This window comes from Pyxicephalus adspersus, chromosome 6 (assembly GCF_032062135.1).
Source record: "Pyxicephalus adspersus chromosome 6, UCB_Pads_2.0, whole genome shotgun sequence".
Taxonomy (NCBI): domain Eukaryota; kingdom Metazoa; phylum Chordata; class Amphibia; order Anura; family Pyxicephalidae; genus Pyxicephalus; species Pyxicephalus adspersus.
The window spans coordinates 15,450,712-15,465,990 of NC_092863.1; the positions used below are offsets into that span (position 1 = coordinate 15,450,712).

The 15,279-nt window shown below is 39.1% G+C and overlaps 1 protein-coding gene across 2 annotated transcripts; it reads left to right on the forward strand.

Moving 5' to 3' along the window:
- The first annotated feature begins 6,787 nt into the window (after positions 1-6,787).
- PHOSPHO1 (phosphoethanolamine/phosphocholine phosphatase 1) lies at positions 6,788-12,462 on the forward strand. Of its 2 annotated transcripts, none has more exons than XM_072414746.1 (2): positions 6,788-7,032; positions 11,682-12,462. In XM_072414746.1, exon 2 carries the CDS (start codon positions 11,691-11,693, stop codon positions 12,432-12,434), a length of 744 nt encoding a protein of 247 aa, XP_072270847.1. In that variant the 5' UTR covers positions 6,788-7,032; positions 11,682-11,690; the 3' UTR covers positions 12,435-12,462. The 2 variants fall into 2 exon arrangements, with proteins under 2 accessions (XP_072270847.1, XP_072270845.1); XM_072414744.1 differs by having other exon boundaries at positions 6,789-7,005.
- Positions 12,463-15,279: the final 2,817 nt, after the last annotated feature.

A 15,279-nucleotide genomic window follows, 5' to 3' on the forward strand; every position in this document is an offset into this window, starting at 1 on the left:
CATGCCTTGCCCAATCATTTTCTGCCCAAGAAATGTTTAATCTACAGTTTCTGCACAGCAATATAAACAAAAAGATAGATGAATCAAGGAGCTATGGGCCAGAATTATGTACACAACCCCAGATTATTCACTGCTGTCCACAAGTTGGATGCTGTACACATGTCTTGGCTAAAAAATCTGACATGTACAGCAGTTCCCTGACATTGTTCATCAATCCTTCATGGCGAACATGAACCTACCTTTAGGCTTGACTTTTACATGGCTGATTGATGAACAACTGATCAGAAACATTCTCTGTGCATTCCTATAAAGAAGAGCATAGCGGGGTACCACTAACCTGTCCTCTCCTCTCCATTTAGCAGAATGGTGCTGTGTATACAGCGCTCATTCATTCGTCACAAAAGATAATTTACCACAACAATCACGTTTATTGGATGTGTGCACAGACCCAACTAGTCAATAAAGCAGAAGCAATGAAAACCAAATCTTGCAGCCAGCCATAATCTGTTCGAGTGTCCAGAAATAGTCACAGAAGATATACAGCGCTTTGTTCAACACATACCAGATAAGTGGGAGGGCAAGTTGGGAACTTGATGTGTTGATCATGCAAAAGGAATTAACAAGTAACTTAAGAAGACAACAAGCAACTAAACATCAGCCCATAAAGTGTATGTTCACAGACAAATGCCTAACAGCATGCAACGGTGGCTCATTTATAAAATGTGGAGCAAATATATTCTTCCTCTGATGTACAGGGAACTGCCAACCAAATGCAGATTTTTACACTTTTTGCATTTAAATAAAACATACATTTATCTATTAGGAAATGCAGAGCTGCTATCATTTCCATCTGTTATATCTGCCAAAAAGAATGTTTGATTTTGTAAGTTTTTATCAATAAGTTAGACCCCACAAGGTAGAGACCCCTTAATGAAAACTCTAGGAGTAAGAAACCTGTGTAAAAGCTGTAGGAGGGGGTCGGAGCTGAAGCTCGGCCCTGTGTTCACACAGCCTGGAAAACTACAGGGCACGTTTATTGCTCTTGTTATTTTTACTCCATGTAACCAACAATTTAAGGAAAAGAGGCTGAATACGTGTTTCTCTAGGTATTTCTGGACTTGTGTTAAGCAAAGCCATGAAACCGTTCATTTTATTTCTTAAGTACCACCCAAGGAAAATTGGTTGTATTTATTACTAAAAAAAAATGCTTTGAAAGAAAAGACCGTTAACCTCTTCTATTACTTTGTTTTTTATCTATCTCAGCATGACTAGGGAAAAATTTAAAGCTGAACTCTAGTCTTCTTTTTTGGCTTGTATTGTACAAGCTTCTCTTCTATACAGAAATTGCTGACTGTGATGTGGCTGCACTCTGTGAGCTTCTTGCAATGTGCAGCCTGTAAGATAGAGCTTGTTACTTTTCCTAGCTGGGGGACATCCAGCATTATCTAGTTTCTCCAGTCTGATTACTTGATCCACACTCTTTTTTTTTTTTTTTTTTTCATCGATTGTCAGTTCTTTTATCTTGAGCATCAGATGCAGGCATTGCTTAGAGCAGCCAGTTTAGAAAGACCCTCTCTTCTAGATCACTATCTAGAGGTCTGGTACTCCCCCAAAGTCAGAGCTAGAGCTCTGCAATCGGCAAGGCAACTTTACTAATTGCAGAGCTCTAGGTTAAGACCAGCCATGCTCAATCAGGGTTCCCTTGAAGCCTAGGGTCCCCCCACAGATTTCTTTAGCTGTATCTGATTGACCTTCCTTTTTGTAATGCCTGCATATTTCTTGAGCCAACACTACTGTGGAGTCATCAGTGTGACACCAGAGATTATTTTACCCTTCTTTAATGGTAGCATTCAAAACACTGCCGTAAGGTGAATTTGTTACTCCGTCACCTAATCAAAAAGGACTTTCCTGAAAAGACCTGAACGTAGTTTTAAGGGTTTCTCAGAGGTAAGAGAGTTTGAGAAAGGCTGGTTTGCACTGAACAGGGTAAGAGCGAGATGTTGGACCTCTGTAGAGCGCCACAATCCGGGCAAACATTATTGCATTTTTTTGTTTTGTTCCACCCCCTGACTTTACCTGTGCTCCTTTGCTGCTCCTTCGTAGTCACAGCCAGTGTTGAAATTAGCAGTGTTAGTGACCAGAGAAAATGACAATGTCACTTCTCCGTCATGTAACAATGGCTTTGTAATGAATGCCGATTGGAAGGTGGTGGGTTCTGTTTGGTTTGCTAGGTACATAAGTAGTCATCAGGAGCACTGCAAGTTAGAGAAAACAGGTATTACATATTTACCCTAACGGGGAGAGGTCACAGTGACCCATATCCAAAGTGCCAGTGGCTGCAAAAGAGGAGCAGCAGGGAGTGTTGCCCTTTTCCTATTGATACAATTGGCAACAAATCCAATTTTAAAATACTAAGTGCCATCCCTAGTCCTATAGAATCTGATAACACCTCTGCTGGTTCCAAAGAACAGATGGTCTCTGCCCAGTGCACAGGATTTAAAAACCACAGGGCCCATGCTGGGTACAAGGACACCTCCCTATTGTATGCTTGGCCATGATGTCAGCTGACCGGGTACTGGGGACTTTAACCCGCACCAGGCTCACTATAGCATTTGCAAATTCACTGCGTGTCAGTATGAGATTTGCAAAGCATGCGGATGTTGTGTAACAAAATTTGTACCTCTGCAGCTACACCAATAGTGCTTAATATGAAAAGTTTCTTTTTGCTATTTTGGTATTTTTAAATCAGTCTCACAGTGAGCTCATTCATAAAACCTGGAAAATCTACTTCAATGTTCCTAAATTCGCAACATTTATTATCTCCTAATAAACTGACACCAGAATACACATGAAAAGCTGAAATATAGCACACTTTCCACGTCCTCCATCTGGATCTCTGACAAAAATCAACGTTGAAACCACATTGTGCGCTATTTATATCCCCTTCCACAAACAAGCACCATATGATCCATTTGGCAGTGGTTCTCCTATTATAATTAAAGAGGAGATAATAAGTACAAGCTCTGTTAGAGGAGAGATGCAGCTAAAATAACGCACGTTGATTTGAAGGTGGTGAGTTCTGAGCGGCTAAGCACGCCCTGTAATTATGTCTTCAGGAGCCCTATGTTAGCCATGTGGGTTAGATGTTTTCACAATGTGATGTTTGATCTTTGAGGTCCAGTTGTCCCTCTGTGGTGTAGCAGAGTTATTCTCAGGCTATAATTTACCTGCTGGTAGCTTCAATTTCACAAGAATGTAACAATCTTACCACTAAGCCAAAGAGAAGTTCATCATTACAAAGAAATCAGATATAAAGTCTAACTGGAGCTGGTTATGGAATGTTGGGTGGTGTTTCTTAACCAGGGTTCTGTGGAATCCTAGGGTTCCTCCAGAGATTGCTAGGGGTCCTTGAAACAAGAACACTGTGGATCTTTAGGGTTATTTATCATTGACACCAATGATCTTTCTTGGCTCTCTGTAAAGGAGACCATTGACCATCATGCGAGCTGTTGATAAAGAATTAATAGCAGGTTCCTCAAGATCTCAAAGTTATTTCAGGGGTTCCCCCACGTTAATAAGGTATAAAAAATGGCTGATATAAAAAACATTTAAATGTCCAATTGGAATGGCCTAGTCAGAGCCCAGATAACAAAGATTGCTGTACAACAATGCTACCCATCTAAATTGAAGGAGCTGGAGCAGTTTTCCCATGAAGAATGTCCAAAAATGCTAATAGAGACATACCCCAAGACAGTTGCCATAATCATATCAAACTGTGGCTCTACAAAGCCTTGGCACACTTATGATGTAGGTAAGTGGAGGACATGTTGTATAAATGGGTGCTAACCCCCCAAACTCCACTTTTGCATGGCACTGTACATTTCCTTCAGAATAAAAAGTGTCTTTTTAAGTAAAATCCAACTTATGAAAACTTTTTTTCAAATCAAGGTCCTGAGAGTGAAGTCATCTAGAGAACTGGACATGTTCTCTAGACGTGTTGCAACATTTTACTCATTCATAAGACTTGAAGTAAACCTTTTGAGTAAGTGCTGTGTTGTGAAATACATCAAACATTAGGTGGATAAATGCTGTCTCATGCCATGAAAGCTTAAAATCAAGCCTTTAGATGTTGGGCTTGGCTTTTCAACACCACTTTCTGTAGATGCATTGGAAGGACCTGGCCTGACTTGATAGGGTAGCAGGTAGTTCATTGCCATCTAACCATGCACTGCCTTTAAGTTTTACTTAAGCCAAAATAATTTTATATATTAGATCAGTTGTCAGGTTCTTGGGTTTTGTGAATTCCAAGACAATTACCCCTTTTATGACCCACTGACCATTCTGGCTGGTGCAGAAGATAAGTATAAATTCCACCTTTGATAACTGTCAGCAAACAAAACTCATAGGAAAAATCTTGCTATTCTATGAATGGATCCTGGAGAAGGTTCTGGCAGTAGAGAATTGTCCAATTTGCCCACTCCCTCAAAACTGGACTTGGTTGTGTTCCCATCTGGTAACCATCATGTTTCTGTGTCCCTGGGTAAAACACGAGAATTAGATTTCTAACACAACCCAGATGTGATGCTGAAGATTCATTACCAATAAAGTTCTTCAAAGTGTGCCAATCACACAGTGCCCATTCTGTTCAATGGAAAGGGGAGGGAGGAGGATGAGCAAGCGATGCCCTGCTGTGCTCTCCTCCATAGCCGTTCCTATTTGGTCATTTTTGGATCTACCATGGCAAATTGATGAACAATGTCAGGCGACCGGTGTATGCGTCAGATTCTCACCTGAGACAAACGCTTGTGCTCGTCTCAGGCTATGAATATTTGATGTGTTTATGCAGCCTTGCCTAAACACATGCAATGGTGTGCTACAGTGCCATTAATTCTGAATGGCAACCCAGTACACCTGAACTGCTCGACAGCACTGCAATTATTTTAGTGTTTGAAATGAATGAGATTTCTAATGCAACATATGATAAAAGCACAAAAATGAATGAGTTGCATTGTGGTGTGAACATATGATAAATTATCAGTTTGACACCAATGTAACTTTAATTTGTATTGGCTGTAAGTGACGAATTGTCCCATAATGGTTTGCCAATGGAAAAGAATGAGGACAATTGGTATTTGTACTGCTGGGAAGTTAGGAATCTGCATGGTGCTACTGTTTACCACTGGTTAGACACACGTGTGAATGAGGAGAGAGGGAGGGAGTAAATCGGAGATCGGGAGGTAGCAGGATTGGCCATAGAACCAGCTCAAAGCAGAACGCACCTAATCTGCCTTCTAAACCCTATTTACATCTCAATTGTCTACAAATGTATTTGTTTTACTAACACTCATCATTGTATCTCTTAAAACCTTACTGATCTATTATTTCCAGCAAGATATGTAATAGGATGAAGATAGCACAGAGCCATGAGAAATTACAGTAAATCCGGTATATCACCATCTCTACTAATTGAGGTTTGGATTCCAGTAAAAGACAAATATTATCAGAATATTGGTAGTATGGTACATCAGCCTTTCTCCCCTGGGCAACCCTTGTAATCCTTTTCAGGACTTGGGAAGCCCGACTAAAACCATGGCATTGAATGAAAAAAATGCATCTTACATCAGTGGTCAGAGGAAAGATGTCCTCCTTACAGATGGCTTTGGGGTCATGCTAAAGACTGCCAAATGGCATTGGCCAAAAAACTACAAGCTCACCTACACATTGAAGGTCAACCAGACAAATATCAAGAACCTCTTGAGGTTCCCTAGGGTTCCACCTTGGTTGGGAATGACTGATCCATGGATTCCTATAGACCTGGACCTTAAGGAACCCTGTACTTTGCCCAGTCAAGGTGAGGAAAGATCTGGATGGATAGATGACCACCTCCAGTGCTGAAAATACCTTCCCCTCATGTCATCCTCTGGCTGACTTGTTTATAGGGTTCCCATTTCATTGGTATTTTACCGATCTGCCCCATGAAAATGAGACTTGTCCCCAAAGTTATTGGGCCAACCATAAGCTTGGTAGTTTTTCCGAAAAAAAGATATACTATACTACTTTGCTGGTAAGTTCTTATATTGTACTGATATGTTTATGTTTTATGCCTAAATATGGCCGATGTATGATCTCCAAGGTCTGACCACATCGTCTATTGGGCAGACTTGGTCAGATTTGCCCCTTGTGTTACTCAGTACTACCAGGTGTGTATGGGGACACTTGTGACAAGGGCTAATTTCTCTTGCTTTTTGACCCCATATTAAGAAGCTCTGTTAGAAGAAGTCCTAGCATCCATCTACAAATGGGCCCCTATGTTTCTGAGAGCCCTTGTGTGCAAAATGTTCATTCCACCCTGATCAGTGATAAAAAGCGATGGGTCACTGATGGTCTTCACAAGAGCCAAGGACCCTCCATGTAGACCCCAAGTCAGTTCTGCACAGGAGCCTGATGTTGGCTATTGGTTTTAACCCTTCCTTTCCCTATCCAAGACAAAACAAAATATTATTTATACATGCACTACAATACAACACATCTCCTAAACTAAAATACATTATTAAATCATTGTCAGTCAATGTGCAGTGGTTATTCAGATATTTTAATGTCATTGTCCCCAGTTTGCAGATTCTGCACACCTCAGGGCCCCCTGGGGCCCCTGCACACCTCTCCTCATGTCAGATCACATTAACACAAAGCTGTCAAGCTGCTAAGCATGTTATTTAACATAAAAGGCGTGACCATCCCTAAGTGGGCGTATACCGCAAGCCCAACTCCCGCCCACCTGGCACATTGTGAATGGAAGAGGGCGTGGCTACGTGCCATGGGCTGCTCATTGCCCCTCCCCGTTGCGGAGTCCTCTTATCATCTCTAAGAGCTCGTATTGGCTGCTGTAGATGTGACGCGATGCTATGCAGCCGGTTCTCCTCTCCTCTACCTATAAAATATCGAAGAAGATAACAGGGAACCGAGAGAACATCACCTTCGCCGGTAGAAGACGGGAACCGTAATAACGTAAGATAATCCCTACTACACCCCCGTGTTAGTTTTGGTCTGCGCCGGCTTTCATCGAAAGCAAAGGCAGGGGGCGATACCACTCGGGGGTGCTGGGGGATGACTTGCTAGAGGGCAAAGCTAGAAATAGAGCAGCCACTGTTATATTATACATGGTAATAATATATTAGTGGTGTGTATATAAAGTATACACATGCAAGGGCTGGTATCATTCAATTGCATGAAGACAAGGTTATTGGGACAAGGTTTGATGCATGGGGACATTGCTGGGACCTCCTTCCAGGAGCAATGCCAATAGTGTAATGGGTTAGCATTGATCAGACAATTGTAGGGGCTGAAGAAGAGAAATATCCAGAGATGGGCACATTCATGTCCTTCTAGTGCCCATTGTCTGCATGCTAAGATCCCCTTTTAGTTCATGTTGCATCATGAGCCCTCATCAATGCTTTCCAGGTTTTTTTTAATTAATTATATCACAGAACAACATTTTAATGTATATCAAATATGATTTATTTGACTGTGTAGTGCTTCATGGTCTTTTACTAAAAGGGTTTTCATCCACATTTGAATATGAAGTGGTCTTTACTTACTAAGGTTAGTCCACCATGGTTGGTAGTGTTTCATGGTCTTCATTTCAAGGGTTAGTCCACCATGTTTGACTATGTAATGCGCCATGGTCTTTACTTAAAGCATTTGACCGCCATGATTGACTATGTAGTTCTTCACAGTCTTCATTTCATGGGTAGAACCATCATATTTGACTTTGTGGTCTTTATTTCAAGGGTAAAGCCACCATATTTGAGTATGTAATGCTTCATGGTCTTCATTTCATGGGTAGAAACATCATATTTGATTATGTAGTGATTTGTGGTCTTTATTTCAAGGGTATGTCAACCATGTTTGGCTGCGTAGTGCTTCATGGTTTGTACCTAAAGGATTTGTTCTCCATGTTTGACTGTGTAGTGCTTCATGGTCTTCATTTCATGGGTAAAACCATCATCTCTGCCTTTGTAGTACTATACGGTCTTTATATCAAGGGTAAAGCCACCATATTTGACTATGTAATGCTTCATGGTCTTCATTTCATGGGTTGAACCATCATTTTTGACTATTTAGTGATTTGTGGTATTTATTTCAAGGGTTAGTCCACCAGATTTTACTATGTTGTGCTTGCTCTTTCCTTTACGAGTTAATCCAACATATGTAAATATGTAGTGCTTCATGGTCCTTTTCTAAAGGGTGACCTGGCCACATTTGTCTATGTAGTGCTCTGTGGTCATTACTTAAAGGGTTAGTCCACCATGATTGACTATGTAGTTCTTCATGCTCTTTTGTTAACCAGTTAGTCCTCACAGAACAGGTATTGTAACAGTGGCGTGTGTTTTCTGTTATCTCTATGGATCTCCAGGAACAAGGTCTCCATGACAAGTTCCCAGCTTGGTCTTGGAAACTCAGGTGTCACGTAAGGAGCTCCTAGGGGATGCAAGCCATTAGATAATTAGCCTCAGGGGCATACACTCCAAACCCACAGCCAAAACCTAGATCTGAAATAATCACCTTGGGTAGACTGATCTTTTTCTAGAAAATGTTTCAGGCGAGATACACGTAGATTGCTGCAGCTAATCAATTTTAGAAAAGTGGTGTTCATGTTAAGGCTTTGGTCAGGCGAGTGGGATGTTCAGAAGAAGACCACCAATTACTTAGGTGAACTTGAAAAGCAAAGTGTTCCTGAATTTATTCCCTTTAGCTATGTAATGCTAGCTGCTTAAAGCCTTCTGGCAGAAGCAAGCACCCTGCACATAATTTATTAATTGAAAAATGATAGCAGGGCCATTGAGCATTGATGTAAGGTCACAAGATGCCAGATTTGGAGGACAGCCCTTTTCTAAATAATGATGGATGCAACTTTTAGAACATCCTTTTTTTCCATTTCAATCTCTAGCACCAGATTCCCAGTTTAGGCAGCTCTAAAGGCAGCTTAAAAAACATTAGCCATTGGAATTGTTTACTTACCAATTGGTTTGTGTATGTCAACCAAAAGCTTAAAAACCAAAGCATGTGAGGGACCTGAAATTCAAGTAGTGGAATCTCTGTTCCTGAGTTCCTTAAGTTGCCTTTCCCTTATGGCGCATTATATTCCGTCCATATCATGTTTTTCAGATTGGTTTACCTATTGGCATCTTAAATAAATATACAAATATATTATTATCATAAAGCAATGGTTTGTGAAGGTTCCCCATATCCATATCACTATATACCTTATTGATTCCTTTTCATCTTGAGTTGTTTTTTGCTTCTCATACAAATAATTAGGATCCTCGGGTTTAAGGTCAGTTACCCAGGAGCTATTCTGGGGTGTGTTTCTTTCACAAGGTTAACATACAGAACAGGTGCTAACTTCAACAAGGTATAAAGAAAATGCAAATGTATTCCTGTTCTTTTGGTAATTTGTTGGTAATGCTAGTTTTTATTGTTGCTGCTTATATGTGGAGGAGATTCTAAGTTCATTTCCTGTAGTCTATGAAAGGGTTTGGGTATAGTGAACAAAGGAGGGATTTCCTAGCCCTGTGGCAAAATACTGATGTATTGTATGTCACCTGATTCAGGTATTTGAAATAGACAATACTGGTCTCCATTATAATCTATGGCATCCACCACTTTGATAGGGACCACCACATCATAGGTTTTCCAGTAGTAAAAATACCAGTTTATAGTAATGGTGATCATTTATAGAAGTGGTGAACATTAGATTGTAGCAGTTAGTTACATTACAATGGACTGGAATATAAAGTACTTTGAAATTTGTTGGTTCTATATAACCTACATAACAATAATAACTGTCCATTGGGGTCCATCCATTGTACTGTATGTGCCTTGTAAATGCCAATCACAGCAGGATGTAATGGCAATAGTACAGCTGCACAGGTTCACTGCCTTTCTGGATAAGCATACGCAACTGTGTAGCGGGGTTAGGCGTCAGTGCAGTAGAAGTAGCATATGGCGTGTAGAAAGCTGGCATTGCTTAAATATTACACAGTCATTGTTGCTTGCATGAAAAAAACATCCTGCAGCAACAAACAACCACTTATACTTATATTTATTATTTATAACAAAAAAATTTGTATGTATGTATGGCTGCCAGAGAAACTGACCTGTAAAGCTCAACTATGGGAATTATAAACATATGGGGTTAAAATAATAAAACTGACTTTTTATCCAATCAAGTTTGCTTAATAAAACAGAAGAAAGGATGGTATTACTGCGTTAAACAAATAACTTTATTCTTCTCAATGTTTGGCTGTAAGCAGATATCCAGGTCTGAAAAACTATAATTTATCTAGAGCTGTAATACTAGCCATGCACATGGACATTTTGGCCAAGTTCAACTACTTTTCACAGCTTTATATTACATTTTTGTTTCTTAAAACATTCATTTGTTTTAGGTGTAGTCACCATTCGTTTAATTTAATTACTGTTATGGGATTCCCTTTCAATATTTTCTAAATCTTCTGGTAATTGCATGCATGGCTGCAGAACATTTCCTGTTTCCCTGTTTAGTCACCTACATGATAAAATTCTATTATAAATTTGTTTTATTGCACCTACTTGAAGTATAAAAAGGATCATACATGTATTTCTTCCATTGAAGGTGCACTTTCTGGCCAATGAGCTAATTTTAATGGACAGGGGAGCAACAGATGTCAGAATATAGGCAGTATTTCCATAGTCAAGCCCTAGTAAAATGCTAAACTAAAAAAAAAAAATAAACCTAAACACAGGTCTTTGACCCAATAACCATTATTATCCTATGTAATTAATTCACCTAGAAATGACAGATGTGGGAAAAAAATCCTGCTTCCGTTCGAGAAACACCATCAGCTCCACCGTTCCATATCGGCAGTGCCACCAATTCTTTGGACCTTGGGTAGTGAGATGTGGTTCTTAGTCCTTAAGTCAGCCTTTCTAACAATGTAAAACACATTTCTGAAAGTTTTTTTGAGGTTTGATAGAGGTAATAGCAGATATATTGTGGTGTCTACTCAATGTCTACATTTAAAAGAATAGGTTTATTTCTTAATAGGCCTGATTTATTAAAGCTGTCCAAGACTGGACTACCATAATTGAACCTGGGTAATCCAGCAAAATTGGAATTTTCAAAATAATTTCCTATTATTTGGCAAATGTTTTCCATTCATTACCAAATCAATTCCAGGTTTGCTGGATGATCCAAGTTCTCCTATGATAGTCTATCTTCTCCATTTTTGGAGAGCTTTAATAAATCAGGCCCAGTGTCTTTAGCGTGAACACTATTATAATAACCTGGTGAAGACATATGAATCGCATAGCCTGGTAAATCTGCAAGACACGCAAAATGGCTTTTGATGAAACCTTCACAGCTCCAACAATCCATTCTTCCACATGAAAGTGTTAACAGAAGTTTTCAAGTATAAAGTTATCAGTTCTACTGGCAATGCTGGTGGTGTCTACTAATGTCATTGTCCTCATTCTACTCCAGGCTATGTTTTCATGTCTATTGTAGTGGTTAGGATCCACTTTACAGGACCCCCAGACTTTGGTCTATTTAATGGAAAATAAACCCATATTGCTAGACTTCTGTGCAGATGCCTTTATGTATATGTAACAAATACTGACATTTTGTTTTCTTTGACCTACAGATCATCAAGATGACATCTAGATCAAAATACCTCCTGGTTTTTGACTTTGACGAGACCATTGTCAATGAGAACAGTGATGACTCCGTGGTTCAGGTGGCACCTGAAGAGGAGCTACCTGACTGGTTACGTGAAACTTTCCAAGAGGGCTTTTACAACCAGTATATGCAGAGGGTGTTTAAGTACTTTGGAGATAAAGGTGTAAAGATAGCTGACATCAAAGCCGTATATGAGAAGATCCCACTTTCTCCTGGAATGCCCACCCTTTTCCGATTTCTGATCAAGAACCAGGATCGATTTGAAATTGTTTTAATTTCAGATGCCAATGTATTTGGTATTGAGAGCAATCTGAAAGGCTATGGCTATCATTCACTCTTCCGGAGGGTCATTAGCAACCCTACTGCGCTGGACAAGAATGGCTACTTGACTATAGGACCATATCACACCCATAATTGCCCCCAGTGTCCAGCAAACATGTGTAAGAGGAAGATTGTGACCGAATACCTTGCTGAAAGAGCTCAAGAAGGAGTCAGGTTTGAAGGCCTGTTGTACGTGGGTGATGGAGCCAACGATTTTTGCCCATCTGTTATATTTACATCCACAGATGTTACCTTCCCTCGAAAGAGTTATCCCATGCACAAGTTGATACGAAAAATGGAAGAAAAGCAGAAAGGAACCTTTAAAGCTAAAGTCGTCCCTTGGGAATCTGCTGATGTGATTGCACAGTACCTCCAGGCACTTTTGAACAAGTCCTAAAAATAAAAAGATTACAGGGACATCTTGATTAGAATAGTTACGAGTCTTCTATATTTGGCTCAATGTCTATGATCAATCCTAAACTATGCAGTTATGTCAACTTTCAGCCTCTATTCCTTTGGGTTGCTAGGTTGAGCTTTTCATGCCAGTGTTCAAATCTCTTCTGAAGGGTCAATGGACAGTTTTGCAGAGTTTTATGAAATGTTTTACTCTCTGCTGTCAGAACTCAACTAGAACCAATAATGTTGACTTTTTATTATTATCACATGTATTACTAATGAATGACAATGCATCTTCGGAATACCTCATAATATTTTGTACGTAGAATGCTGGCAAATGCTTTAGATCCTGGACCAAATCCCTTTGTGGTTTGCTGGATCACCCAGGTTCTTCCATGATAGTCTATCTTCTCAATTCTTGAAGAGCTTTATTAAATCAGTCCCATTATTCCAAGAATGGCTTTTAAATAGTTTACCAATGCTTGATAGCTTAGGTCTGAGCAGGTTCTAGGATTTGTGAGGTGGGATTTTTTATCTTGGCAGGTGCCAGGTGTATCTTCATTGAATTATATGGAACCTTCACCCAGTGGAGAGTAATAATTAAGCATTGCTCAGTCAGGTTTTAAATTTCAAGTGACCAATTGGTAGAGCAAAGCAACATGGATGAATGTAATCAAAGCTGCCCAAACTTTGGACCTCTGTTCAAACCAATAAATAAATTCTAGGTGCATGAAAGCAAAAGGTGAGCAAAGGAAAACACAACCAGAGTAGAAAAGTCTGCCACATACCAGCATGATACAGGACCCTTGCTCTCTGTGTGGAAGCTCTGGTCCCTGGAGAGGTCCAGCTCTGGTCAGTAAGAGGTAGAACTCCCTAAAGGTCACACTTCCTGTAGCTTTTTCCTAGCATTGGGTGTGTGCAGTACCCATACAAATTGGTCACTAAGTCTTTTGCTACATCATGGTGGCAGGAGCAATCAAGATTCCTTGTCTACATCATGGTGGCCGGAAACAGAGTCTTTCACTACATCATGGTGGCAGGGACAACAAGAGTCTTCCTTCACATCATGGTGGCAGGAGACAGGCTACTAAGAATATGCCCAATTTCTAAATAATAAATTAATTAAGTACAAACCTAATGAGCTTTATTTTCTGCTTGCTCTTCCCCCTGCACCAGATATACAGGTTCAGATTTGGGTATATTGCCACACAAATTCTAGAACCACATAGAAATAAATAGTAATTTTATGCATTAGAATACTATATATTACATAATAAATGCAAATTGATCTCCAGGTAGATACAAAAACTTATTTTAATGCAATTAGGTTTTAAATAAAAATATAATTTAATGTGTTTTTAAATACAACTAGTCAAAGTTCAAGCCTGTGGAGCAGCTTCCCATAACTTTGGCTTTAATATAGACTCAAGATGTGTATGTACAATCTAATAATTATTTATCTACTATTAGATGCACTTTTACATACATCTAATGGGTGCTTCAGATTTTTCAGTTGTGATCAAGAAGTGTGCTTTTTTCAATTATTATACCACAGATGTAAGATGAGATCTGTACATACTTGGTGACACATGATTGGTTAATCTTTACACTTTCTCCTACAGTTGTTAAATTTGACAAATAAGTTTCTCAACTGGGGCTCCATGTATCCCTTGGGTTCCTCCAGAGTTTGGGGGTTCCTTGATCCATGAGCATGTTGTAAGTCTCAAGTCATTTAAATTTGACACTAATGATCTTTTTGGCTATCTTTAAGGATCCCATTCTTTCGGCTGATCACCACACCAAAGTACTGTGAGCTGTGGATATAGTAACTATTGCAGGGGTTTGCTAAGACCTGAAAGTTATTTCAAGGGTTCCCTATGTTAAAAAGAGAAAGGCTGGAATAGGCCCCTACACCTTTAATAAATAAACCCCATTGAATGGGTTTGTGGTGCTGGCAGTTTTCAAAACATAGAAAATGAAACAGCAGAAAAAATGTATACATCCCAGGCTTTGAAAGATTTTCAGGTACTGTATTTTTTTACATGAAATTACAGACAGAGAACTGAACAATGTATTTATATATTTATTGTAACTGAAAAGTAAGATTTTATTTTCCAAGCTGTCAAAACTTGCACAAACTTTTTTTTCTATTAGAACAAATACTTTCCTTTTAAAACTTAGTGGTTAGTATTGTGGCCTTGCAGGACTAGGATCCAGGTTATCACTGGGACACCATCTATATCTCATGTATGTACTATATATGTACTATATCTCTATGGGGTGTTTCTATAGGTGCTCTGATGTCATATATATATATATATATATATATATATATATATATATATATATATTTATTTATATATATATATATTTGGATTAAAGCACCACTTTTATGTATGTATTTGTTAAAGGGAAACTGTAAAGAGTGATGATTTATTTTTTCCTAATGTTTACAGACAGGTTAACTGATCTTTTATATAATGTTTTCATTACCTGTAAAATCTTGGTTTTACAAATCCACATTTAACATAGGATGCTTCCAAAACAGGTTTGTGGAATTTTAGAGGGTTACTTCCTTTGTAACTGCTTCTTTTTAATTAAAACCTCATAAAAAGCTGTAAGAGGAAGCAAATACAGGGATGGAGTAATTATGTTCCTCTTCTGATTCGGTCAGCTGTTGTGTGATTGCAATAAATTAGAATTGTTGGGTGAAGAAGCAACCAAACAAATTACAGACAGCAGATACTAGAGTCCATCTGCTTCCTGCAAATGGTACACTTGATATATTGGTATGTAATATGACAAAATAACTTCACTCAAAGAATTTTGTTTAGCCATGAACAATA

What these genes read in the sequence shown, in the direction of transcription:
- PHOSPHO1 (XM_072414746.1), top strand. Translation starts at nt 11,691, where the DNA reads ATGACATCTAGATCAAAATACCTCCTGGTTTTTGACTTTGACGAGACC.